The 11,986-nt window shown below is 51.5% G+C and overlaps 2 protein-coding genes across 3 annotated transcripts; one reads left to right on the forward strand and one right to left on the reverse strand.

Moving 5' to 3' along the window:
• Positions 1–394: 394 nt before the first annotated feature.
• LOC128731066 (tyrosine-protein phosphatase non-receptor type 23) lies at positions 395–7,222 on the reverse strand. The gene is made up of 9 exons (XM_053824161.1): positions 7,139–7,222; positions 3,286–6,971; positions 2,589–3,234; positions 2,380–2,523; positions 2,163–2,183; positions 1,854–1,982; positions 1,399–1,771; positions 1,219–1,338; positions 395–1,156 (listed from the first exon to the last, which is right to left on the reverse strand). Exons 1-9 carry the CDS (start codon positions 7,220–7,222, stop codon positions 1,041–1,043), a joined length of 5,319 nt encoding a protein of 1,772 aa, XP_053680136.1. The 3' UTR covers positions 395–1,040.
• Positions 7,223–8,240: 1,018 nt separating this feature from the next.
• Positions 8,241–11,782, forward strand: LOC128731905 (kelch-like protein diablo). Of its 2 annotated transcripts, XM_053825060.1 has the most exons (5): positions 8,241–8,315; positions 9,114–9,211; positions 9,315–10,827; positions 10,896–11,083; positions 11,758–11,782. In XM_053825060.1, exons 2-5 carry the CDS (start codon positions 9,168–9,170, stop codon positions 11,780–11,782), a joined length of 1,770 nt encoding a protein of 589 aa, XP_053681035.1. In that variant the 5' UTR covers positions 8,241–8,315; positions 9,114–9,167. The 2 variants fall into 2 exon arrangements, with proteins under 2 accessions (XP_053681035.1, XP_053681037.1); XM_053825062.1 differs by lacking the exon at positions 11,758–11,782 and having other exon boundaries at positions 10,896–11,087.
• Positions 11,783–11,986: the final 204 nt, after the last annotated feature.

An 11,986-nucleotide genomic window follows, 5' to 3' on the forward strand; every position in this document is an offset into this window, starting at 1 on the left:
AATTCGCTTTAGGCGCTTTAGAGCGAAGTGTATGTCCGTGGAATGCTTTCGGAGGTTGTTGCTTTCAATCATGCCGATAATTTATGCCATCTTCGTCCTTTGTGACATACATATTAATGATGGATCCTTCGAACCATCGTGATGTTGGGTAGACAAATCCGATTCCTGTTGCAAAGGGTACTTGCTCAACTCGTACCCCGCAATGTATAGTGATTAACGATTCATTTACGACGTTTAGGGTGGGTGGGCAACAAAGAAAGGATTGACGGGTTTATGACGCACCATAAAACACATCCTCGACGGCGAAGGATGAGACAATCTTTAACAAGAGACTATGGTAGGTCCGTTTCTGACAGGGAAAAAAAGCTTACCCTGCTTGCTGCTGAATGGAAATAATATAGCATATTTTATTTTCAAACAATTTTTTTCCTACACCAGCTCAACAGTATACCAGGCGTGCGTAGGAAAACAATTTTTTCCATAATACAATTTTCTGGATGCACATCTTAACTCCATTAACACGACGGTGCCTTCCATATCCTTTGCTATAATAGTAATACAAATAAATATCCTTACGCCAATACGCGGCAAATATTGGAATAGAGTAGAATTTGTGAAAATTGCTTAAATGTCTGTTTGTAAGATGGAATAATGCTTGCATGTGATTAACGACCTAGCGTGCAGGGAGGAATCCACGCGATAGCGTATATTCAAACGTGAAATGCGCGAGTAACCGATAGAAAGAGGGTACGTAGCTTTGAAACGTTTAACGTAGAATTTTCCGTGAATTCTTGATCCCAAGAAGGATGTGTCTTTCCACTCAAAATGCCAACTAGCCCGATTGCATGCAGCAACAACAGCAACATCGCTCATTTATCAGATTCGTCAGTAAAAGATATACGAAAGCAAACCAGCTAGTTAGTCGATATAGAAGATGGCTGCCTTCCCGCAAGAATTTATCGGTAAAAGAAAGTCCAGGCACGTAAAAAAGCTACTTCTTCCTTGCGTTACGGATGCCACCCTGTGGCGTCACCATTCGACTATTTCAATTTCCACAGCGGATCGAGATCTTTGAACGGATCGTTGTTGGCTTCCTCCTTCACGGTGCTACTGGCCACCTGGGCCGATTTCATCTGATACGACGTCATAATGCCACCTGTACGGGAAAAAAATAAGTATTATCATCAATCAGCGTAAGAATCCCATGCCCGTGCTTACGTTTGTTCAGTATCCCATGCCCGTTGTTCAACACAATCTGATAGGAAAGCTGAATCAGATTCATATCACGCAGTGCTCCCTTTCGCTGGCAGCAGATCCGGTACCAAATGTCGATTACATCTAGAAACAAACGCGAGCTGTGAATTCAAACCCCCAAACGCGCCCATTCGTCACACTTACTTATCAGCAATGGCTTACGGGTTTGCGTGGCCAAAATCGTGACAATCGCGACCGTCACCAGGCTGGAACGTTCGGTTCCGTTGAGACAGTTCAGCACGAGTGGGTGCAACTGGGCTAGCTTCTGCTCTTGGTTGTGCTGCCGATAAGAGTCGATCAGGTTCTGCGCCACGCCCAAGATATGCTCGGGGGAGTTCTTCGGCCAGAGCTTGGGCTGGAGCAGGGCAATCGTGAGAGAGTAATCCGACCCAAGCATGCTGATGCGCAGTGAGCGTTCAGTGCAGTAGCTCAGATCAAATTGCTTCATCAACATCACTGACACGTCGCCGTAACTTAGCTCTTTGCCAATTTCGGTTGGCCAAAACGGATCCAACAGCTATGAAGATCGAGAGATAGAAACGTTTTTCGGTGAATGGAAGAAAGCAACCGAGTGGCGGCGAATATTACGATCATTTTACCTCGTTGGCCGTATGCAAACAAACAAGCACGTTGGACTTCTGGGACCACACCATGTTCCAGAAATCGTTCATCGTATTCGGGAGTGGTGTTTGCGCCAGTATGAAATGAGGACATCCGAAACCGAGATCCTGTGAAGAAAAAAGTAACAACACAACGGTTAAATGGCGACCAGCAAGAGTGATATTACGATCCTTGAAATGCGTGTCAAAATCGAGCCCCCCAATCAACTGTTGGTATTCTTTGTGTAAGGACGTGTCTTTAGGGTCGGTTGAAACCCGGACCGGGATAAGCAGTGAAAGAAAACTTACCAATTTTTTATCCTTTTGGAACTTTGAGTTATTTTCAAAAGCGAAAAAAAAGTTTGAAAACGGAAGAGAAATTAAAACGGGAACACATAAGCGAATTTTGACGCACTCCCCATACCATACACCGGAAACCAGAGACCCACACACGTGGTTGTTTGAAGTGAAACGCAAACATTGATTGAGCCAAAACGTGGCCATGATGAGGCGTCACGGTACTCACCTTTACGTACACGGCGTTGATGTAGTTATCCGTGTCGGTTGAAAGCTGAACCCGTGCGTGATCGTACGGGACGCAGTCGATCGAACGATTCTTCTCCGGAAACAGACGTGCCACACTCACCTGCCGTTTCGATTCTTCCTTCACCTAAAAAAGAAAATCGAACGATTAGTTAGGTATCTCGATCGATCGCGATCGTGGTGGATACGTACGAGCAGATCTTGCAGTTCCTTCCACTTGCTATCGAGCGGTGTCGTGCCGTTTAACGTCTTAATGCCACTGGTTTCGACAAACTTCTCTAAACGCTCTACCTCCTTATGGAACCATTTTAGGGTGGCCTGATCTTCGAATGGGTTCGGCTTCGCTGGTTGCAAAAACACACTATCTCCCGGACTAGCCACGGAGTTCGAAGCCGCACCAGAAGCAGTGGCCGTAGCACCGCATACCGATGCGCTTTCCCAATCGAAGCTCGAGCTCATGTCGGAGCAAAGTGACAGATTATCGAAACTTGGCTTCCGATCACCGAATACGGCACTGTTCCCGGACGGTGTCGGTACGCTTGCTGGCGGGTCTACAGCTGGCCCACTCGGTGGAACCTTTTCCGTGGGTACCTCGGCAACTTTGGTGGGTGTCAGGATGACACTGGCCACTTCACTGCCATCAACCGTGCTCCCGGCAAGCGAAGTGGACGAAAGTTGCGGCTGCAGGATCGGAACGGAGATCGGTGGAACGATCGCGGGTGAAAAATCGATACCCGATAGCAGATCGATGTTCTTCGACTGAACTGGTTGCGGAGTGTTGGGCACCGGAGGTTGCTGCGACGGTGCGGCCACCGACGCTGTGGTTGTGGTAGTCGTACTTTGGATACCGTGTTGATATTGCTGCTGTTGCTGTGACTGTTGCTGCTGCTGCTGCGAGCCAGTGCTGTCGACATACGAGTTCGTGTGGTGGGAATAATGAGCTACGCTGGCCGCATCTTGTGGACTATTCACCATCGGAGGGTTTTGTGGGACCATCGAATCCGGTTGCTGAGGTGCATAAGGATTCGACTGCACGGTGGAGTAGGTGGACGACTGATGATAGTAACCCGACGGAGTGTTAGCGCTTGCCTGTGACGGTTGTTGGTTGCCACCGTATGAGGTCGAATTCATCGCTTGGCCTTGCGGGTACGACGCAGCTACAGTTGCAGTAGATCCAGGTGCTGCCGCCACACTTCCGGTGGAAATTTGATACTGCTGCGAAGCTGATGAGCCCATCGAAGTTGGGGTCGATTGGGCTCCGGGGGTGGTGAATGTCGTGCTTCCGATCTGGGGATTCGCTACATACTGGCTCTGATAAGAGGCCGCAGTGTTGGCCGAATCGTACTGAAACCCGCTGGTGTAGTCGTACGCCCCGGTCTGTGGGTTGTATGAATAACCCGGATGTGAACCGTACGATGCGGTCTGTTCCGATTGGTAAGGCGCTTGTTGGTAGTATTGCGTAGATGATGCCGCGGAAACCTGTGGAATCTGTTGCGGCGGTTGTTGGTATTGCTGAGGGGTCGGTGCTTGCGCATAGTTTGCGTAGCCGGCATGCATGTCCTGCACCGAAGAAGCTGATGATACCGAATACGTTGATTCGTTCGACGAAGAGGGATATGCTGCTGAAGAGTACGACGTGGTTGGATATTGTTGATTTCCTCCCACTTGCTGATGGTACGTAGAGACTTGCGCTTGCATGTTAGGATAGGCTGGCTGAGAGTATGAAGGAGTTAAACGATCGGTTCCGTAGCCACTGTCCGCGGCGGTCGGCTGTTGGAGATTCATGGAGGAAAATTGCTGATTTAACTGCGGCCAGGAACCATGCGATTGGCTAACGTCAGTGGAGGAAGATGCCGTCGAAGGAGCCGGTTGTTGTGGAGCTTGCGCCTGCTGACCATATTGCCCGTAATCGTAACCTGTTGGATTGGCTGGGACGGGAGACTGATTGTAGAAGTAGTTAGTGCCCGCGCTCTGGTACATGGGATTGACGTATCCCGTAGCAACGGATTGCGCTTGCGATGGTTGCTGCGACTGCTGAGCAGCATAATCGTATCCAGTACCAGTAGCAGCTGCAGCCATATTAGATCCGCCGTATTGCATATACGTTTGTTGCTGTTGCTGATATTGTTGTTGCTGCTGCTGTTGTTGCTGTTGTTGTTGAAGATGATGGTAGGCAGCATATGTCGATGCACCGTAAGAGTCCTGGTAGTAACCTGCTGCAGCTCCAACACCTCCTACGGTTGGTGCCGTGCTTTCCGATCCTACCGGGGCTGGCCGAATCGATGGTAAATGATTAGCGGGATTTTTATCCACTCCAGCCGCCTTGATTGATCCTAGCGTTAGAGTACCCGCTTTAAGATAATCCTTGAGCTTCGGCCCACCACTTCCACCGCTGCTGCCACCACCACCTGTTCCGGATAATCCCCCGGCTAGACTCGACGCACCTATTCCCGCGGCTGCACTTTCGTTGGCCGATGAACGTTTCGGAATGTTGCTCGACTTGAGCTTCTGATTGCGTTCCTCCTCCTGCACGTCACAGGCGGCCTTAACGCGCGAGTACAACTTCTGCACGTTGCTTTGCAGCTTCCGGTAGAACTCAAGCCCCTTGGCGCTCTTCGATAGCAGATCCTCGTACACGTCGAATGAAGCCGACAACGAGGAGAAAAACTGATCCCGCCGGGTTTTCGCATCGGAAAAGCTCTTCAATGCTGGCGCACACCGCGCGTAAACCTCGGTGAGCGCCTTCAGGATGTTGCCTTGCGCCTTCATGTTCTGCTCTAGCAACCCGATCAGCTGATCGTGTTTGGACAGCTCCTTGCGGAACAGTTCCTCCATTTTCGTTTTTTGCTCCGAGCCGCCCTCGAGCGCAATCAGCTGCGAGGTAATGTCGTCTTCGGTGATGTTTTGCCGCAGATCCTGGTACAGCTTCGCCCGCTGTCCCTTCATCTCTTTCACCTTCATCAGGATGGCGAGCAGATCGCGGAATGTCGCCTCGTCGAACTGCTCGCTGCTCACCGGTATCTGTGCCTTTATGTCCGGTAGCGGCAGCGAAAGGATCTTCAGATTGTGCACGTGAAGGCCCATCGCTTTGCGCAGCGTGTCGTTGCTTTCACCCGCCTTGTTGTGGGCTTCCTGGTACTTGGCCAGCTCCCGACCAAGCTCCACAATATGCGCTCCCCCGTTCGATCGCTGGCCAATTTTCGCCTGATACTGCTCCTCGCGTATTTCGTCCTGCCGCAGCAGGCTTTTGATCTCCTTCAGCGTGAGCTCCACATCCGAGCAGGTATCCGCTAGACTAGCCATGGACTGGACTAAATCGGGAATAGCGTTCGGTTTCGCCTGCAACTCGGCGCACCGATCCACCAGCCCCTGCGGTAAACGCGTGTCATTCTGCACTGAAGGCTGTGGCCCAATGGCATCCAAATTTAACGAGCTCATAAACGTCTCCAGCTCGGTGTCCTTGTCCTCTAGCTTCGTACCGAGCGTTCGGAGAAGTGTGGCTTTTTCCTCACTATACAGCGAGCTGCTCTCGTGCGCCTTCATCGGGACGAGCCGGTGGAAAATGTCCTCACCCATCGCCTCGGGATCTGTTACGTTGAACGCGATGCCATTGACGAGATTTGCGCCCTGCACCGCGGAGATTGCACTCAGCTCCGGTACCTCCTCGTGGTAGATGAATTCGTTTTCGTTTTTGGCGGACTTACGCTTCGCTTCCACCACGTCCATTGTGAACTGGAGCGCGTCGTTCACCTGCTCGATGTTGGCCAACCCTTTCGATTCCTTGCGCGCCTCCTCCAGCTTGTCGAACGACGCCTGGTAAAGTGCCACACGTTCGCCCATCTTTTGCTGCTCCTCCGACTGTTGGCCCTGGTAGAGCAACAGAATGCACGACAGGTAGGAGATCTTGAAGCGCACGTACTGACGCCACTCCTTGAACTGCTTGCTTCCCACGATGTCTTGGATGCGACCATCGTCGCCGTTTTGCGTCAGCAGCGCGGCCAGTGCCGAATTGTAGTAGCTTACGATTTGTGCCGTCACCTTGGCGATAATTCCCGACTTGCGGTTGTCGCACAGGCTCTTCTCCATGATGCACTCCTGCGCCTGGGCCAGGCAAAGCGCTTGCATGAAGATTAGCAGTTCGGTGGACAGGTCTCCTTGCAGCAGGAGCGCAAAGTTGTCCTTAGCGTACCCGTACGCCCAAGCCGCACACTGGAAGTGCGTGCAGGCCTTTTTCATGCTCTCGGGATCGGCACGGCTTTCCGAGGCACCGAGCTGGGTGTGCAAGGCCGCAAAGTTGTGCAACACCACCGCCATTTCGTACTTCAGGTTGGATTTGGACAGCGTCACACCGTTGTACAGATCCTTCCAGTGGAACGTCAGCATCTGCTGGCTTTCGCTGAGGCTTGCCAGCAAAAAGCGGTTCTGGATCGAATGTAGCTGGCAGTAATAGCGCCGGATCGTGGCCGTTCCCTCGACATCTCGTGTGGGCCGGAACGCGTTACCGCGTAGTTGTTCCAGTTGATAACACTCCTTTGTGTATGAGGCCGGATCTTCCTGGTAGTACTCCGCGATGTACTAGAGAAAAATCAGATCGAAATAGATGGAAAATAACATCCATTAATGGCCATGTCGGGTCCGTTGCACCGGCAGTACAATTGGGCCGCTAATTAAATTAAAGCAAATGACGTTCATTCGGCTAGGTCAGATGATGATTCATCCGGTTCTGTCCGACTGGCAAGTACCTGTTTTAGGGCAGAAAAGTTGGTCATTTCGGGGCTGATCTTCAGCTCGAAGCTGACCATCGGCATCCTCGGTACGGCCTCCATCCTGCTAGTCGGTCAACACTTCCCGGTAGGACGGGACTTCACTGGGAAACAATTTTCTCGCAATCTACGTGCCGCGAATGATAAACTAGGTTGTGACTTCAACACAAAGATTTTTTACTGATGGACAATTTGCAACACAGCACGAAAACTGAAGTCTCACGTCAAACAATCCAACGAAAACAATCATTGAAAGCAATTCTAGAAGCAAGGTTAGAGCATGACAGCTCCGGTGTAGTGTCCAACAGATGGGGGACAATTATTGCTACACTCTTTCGATCGCTTATGAGGCCGTTTTATCGTCGCTATAGGAAACTATTAGTAAAATCAGATACTCTAGCATGTTATCGTTCTATTCAGTTAACGAATAAACGTAAAATATATGCATTTTTTAGCGTAATTGATCTTCCGTCTGAGCTGACCTGTTCTTATTAAATCACGACGTTGACAGCCATGCTGATGCTGTCATCGGGTAGCTGTCAGTGAAAAGAAAATCCCATCATCGTCGTGAAAAATACTAGTGCTGTGTTCGCTAAATGCAATCGATTTCGTGCGATATTCTAAACGTAGCAGTGCAGCATTGGTTATTTCACTGCACCGTGGGTGCATCCGCGATCGGGTAACCGTGCGAAAGAATCGAAAACACGTGCGCGAAATACGCACCCTCCTCGAAGAGGCGTTTTCCGCGAGTGATTTTCGCTGAGCAACCCCAAAAGGGGTGGGGGCAGGAAAGCCTGCTCTAATTGCGACTGGAAAAATGCTTCTCCCGCAAGGGATGAGCTGCTGCCGGTGGTCAATTTTCTAAGCATCAGCTTCCGGAATCGAGTGAGCCTTGGGCGAGCGTGCGTGTGTGTCGTGGAAAGTCGTTTTCTTCGGGGTGTTGTAGCTTGCTGCTGCTACCCAAGTGGGGTGGGTGCGTCGACGAACAGAGTTACACACCCCTTGTGTGTAGCGCCGTGCGTACGCGCTCCGTAGTGTGTGCGCGGTGCTGCTGCGTACAGAGGCGGAACCACCGCGAAAACGAGGCGGAGAAAACGAACAGCAGCCAACTTCCTCCTCGGTTTTGCGCCACGGGGTGTGAATAAAAGTTACAAAGGTAAGCAACAGACCTCTGACGGCCGGTTGACGAGAGAGCCGTGAGTAAAATTGTGCAATCAGCTCGATGCACACGACGGCTCATCTTCTTCTTGCGCTCAAGCACGGTCAAGGATTTCGGTGTGCTCATGGGGTGTGTAGGAGGGCGTGTGCGTGTATGCGAAGAAACTGCGTGCAAATATGCGCATTTTCGGTGGCCCTTGTAAGCGCCAACTTCTAAGGGCTTCAACGTTCATGAGCTAAGGAGGCTTGCCATTGGCGTAATTTTTAAACATTTTTTCATTCGACATCTCCACACCGGCTCCTTTGATTAGTTTCTACGAAACGATGCAATTGCGGAAGCATAATATTCTGCAACCCGCAAGTGCAGTATTCTAGCACCGTTATCCTTGGTCAGATTTACGGAACTCAAGTTTCAGAACTCGTTTTGGCATAGACTTGATTCATGTCCCATTCGTAACCCGGGCCCTTTTACAGCGGGGTTCTAGGTCTGCACGTTTGGGGGCTAACGAATTAACCTGTTTCCAAGCACTCGCTCGGTGTAATGTTCCGCTATCCGCAGGACAGGTTCTGGGATCGTTTGATCGTGTTACGAACGCTCGAATAAAAAAAAATGAAACCTACAGGGCTCAGATGGACGGAAAACTCCACTTGAAAACGCTCCTGATAGCCTTGCTAACGGTTCACGGGCGTGTTGGGCAATACGCAAAGAAGGTTTCTGGTTTCGGAGCACATTTTCGATCTTTCCGAACGAACCCGTGCTGATGATGACGTACATTTTTTGTTCACCCATCCACAGATAGATACCGTGTGGGGTTGGGCCTCTGCCCCGCTGCGCCTAGCGGCCAACAGAATGGGTGACATGCTGATATCAGATCGTCCACCGTCGCCGGCGAGGTAAGCCAGTACCAGGGATGCATTTCTTGTCCCACAACCGAATCGAGCGGAATCCGTAACGGTTTTATTTTCTTTACGGCGCCATCTGGCCTTTCCCCAGTAGACTGTCACACACATCGGAGAAGCACCCTCGGGTGACACTGCAGGAGCTGAACGTGCTTCGACGCCACCGGGAGCTCTGCGATGTCGTGATCAACGTGAAAGGCCGCAAAATATTCGCCCACCGCGTGATCCTGTCCGCGTGCAGCCCATACTTCCGAGCCATGTTCACCGGCGAGCTGGAAGAGTCGCGCCAAACCGAGGTCACGATCTGCGACATTGACGAGAACGCAATGGAGCTGCTGATTGACTTCTGCTACACGTCCCACATCGTTGTAGAGGAATCGAACGTACAGCCTTTGCTGCCGGCCGCCTGTCTGCTGCAGCTGGCCGAAATACAGGATATTTGCTGCGAGTTCCTCAAGCGCCAGCTCGATCCAGAGAACTGCCTCGGTATTCGGGCGTTCGCCGACACACACTCGTGTCGGGAGCTGTTGCGCATTGCGGACAAATTCACCCAGCACAACTTCCAGGAGGTGATGGAAAGCGAGGAGTTCCTGCTACTTCCGGTTGGTCAGCTTGTCGATATCATTTGCAGCGATGAGCTGAACGTACGCTCGGAAGAGCAGGTGTTTAATGCGGTGATGGCGTGGCTCAAGTACAACGTCGCCGATCGACGCCAGCATCTGGCTCAGGTGCTTCAGCACGTCCGAATGCCTCTGCTCAGCCCCAAGTTCCTAGTCGGCACGGTTGGATCTGACCTGCTCGTTCGCTCGGATGAAGCCTGCCGGGATCTGGTTGACGAGGCAAAGAACTACCTACTGCTGCCACAAGAACGCCCGCTAATGCAAGGACCACGAACTCGACCACGCAAACCGACTCGCCGCGGTGAGGTCCTGTTTGCCGTGGGTGGCTGGTGCTCGGGTGACGCGATTGCATCCGTGGAACGGTTCGATCCGGAGACGGCCGACTGGAAGATGGTAGCACCGATGAGTAAGCGACGCTGTGGAGTCGGTGTGGCCGTCCTGAACGACCTGCTGTACGCCGTCGGCGGGCACGATGGCCAGAGCTACCTGAACAGCATCGAGCGGTACGATCCGCAGACGAATCAGTGGTCGTGTGATGTCGCACCGACCACAAGCTGCCGCACGAGCGTCGGAGTGGCGGTGCTGGATGGCTTTCTGTACGCGGTCGGCGGACAGGACGGCGTACAGTGTCTGAACCACGTCGAACGATACGATCCCAAAGAGAACAAATGGTCCAAAGTGGCCCCGATGACGACACGACGACTTGGCGTGGCGGTGGCCGTACTTGGCGGATACCTGTACGCGATCGGTGGCTCGGACGGACAGTGTCCACTCAACACGGTCGAACGGTACGATCCGCGACAGAACAAATGGTGCGCTGTTAGTCCCATGTCCACGCGAAGGAAACACCTCGGGTGTGCGGTGTTCAACAACTTCATCTACGCTGTCGGTGGGCGGGACGATTGCATGGAGCTGTCGTCCGCGGAACGCTACAACCCGCACACCAATTCCTGGAGCCCGATCGTCGCGATGACGTCCAGACGCAGTGGGGTAAGAACGGCATTTTTGGCTGGGTCTGGCAGGGCTCACTTACCGATTCCTATCCATTCGCTTTCCAGGTTGGACTAGCCGTGGTCAACGGTCAATTGTACGCGGTCGGAGGCTTCGACGGAACCGCCTATCTGAAGACGATCGAGGTGTACGATCCCGAGACGAACCAGTGGCGCTTGTGTGGCTGCATGAACTACCGCCGGCTGGGTGGAGGCGTTGGCGTTATGCGAGCACCCCAAACCGAGAACTACATGTGGTAAATAGCAGTAAAAACCCGATACGAACATACCGAACTACACCCCCTCCCTTTCGCCTGTTTCGGTCCCCCTGTCCTTGTCTGTAATACCTATATGCATAACTACCCCCTACTCGTGTGTCTATCCTGCGCTCTGGTAATCTTTTCCCAATCCATGCCCCTCGTGCGCCAAGTTCTCGTCGTGTGCCTGTTGAGGATCCTTCTTACGAGGCCACCCAAATAGTACTTTCCGTACGTACGACCCCTGCTCGAGTGAGTGAGATATTTGTCTATGAAGATCGTCGAGTTAAGTGAGAAGGTCGGTTGGTTGGCTGGTTCAGTGTCCCAGCACAGAGCAATAGCGCTGATGTATTCTCTCGCCCCATGGAAATCACGTTTTTAGTTGTATAGATCCAAAAAAGGAATCGAACGTGTATGCATTTTTGTGGCACACGTTTTGCTTTCGTTTTGCTTGTCCTCACTGGCTCCAATGCTTCCGTAGCGCAACTATTCATCCATCCATCTCACGTACAATCGCATATCTTGGCTTTCGATGTCATCCTTATTTCATTCTTCCATTCTTTCCTCACCACTGTACTGGAGTCGCACAAAGCTTCTTCTGTTTTTTTTGTTTACGATCCTGTATTGTTTGCTCGTTTAACATCATACTTTTCTTTACTTACCTTTACTTTTAGGATTCGCAAAGATTCAGTTGTTTAACATTCACACAAAACACATTTCGGCTAGTTTCTGTTCGCTCTCGAGCGCGAAGATTGTAGAGTGGAACGCAGAGGAAAGGCCAAAAATAATCGCAAAAGGGTGTAAAACAGGAAGCGAGAGGGTGATAAACACGTACACGTAGACATGCACAGGGAACAGTGATAGTATAACGCAACTAAGCATGCGAAAGAGGACCCCTCGAAC

This window comes from Anopheles nili, chromosome 2 (assembly GCF_943737925.1).
Source record: "Anopheles nili chromosome 2, idAnoNiliSN_F5_01, whole genome shotgun sequence".
NCBI classification, from domain to species: Eukaryota; Metazoa; Arthropoda; class Insecta; order Diptera; family Culicidae; genus Anopheles; species Anopheles nili.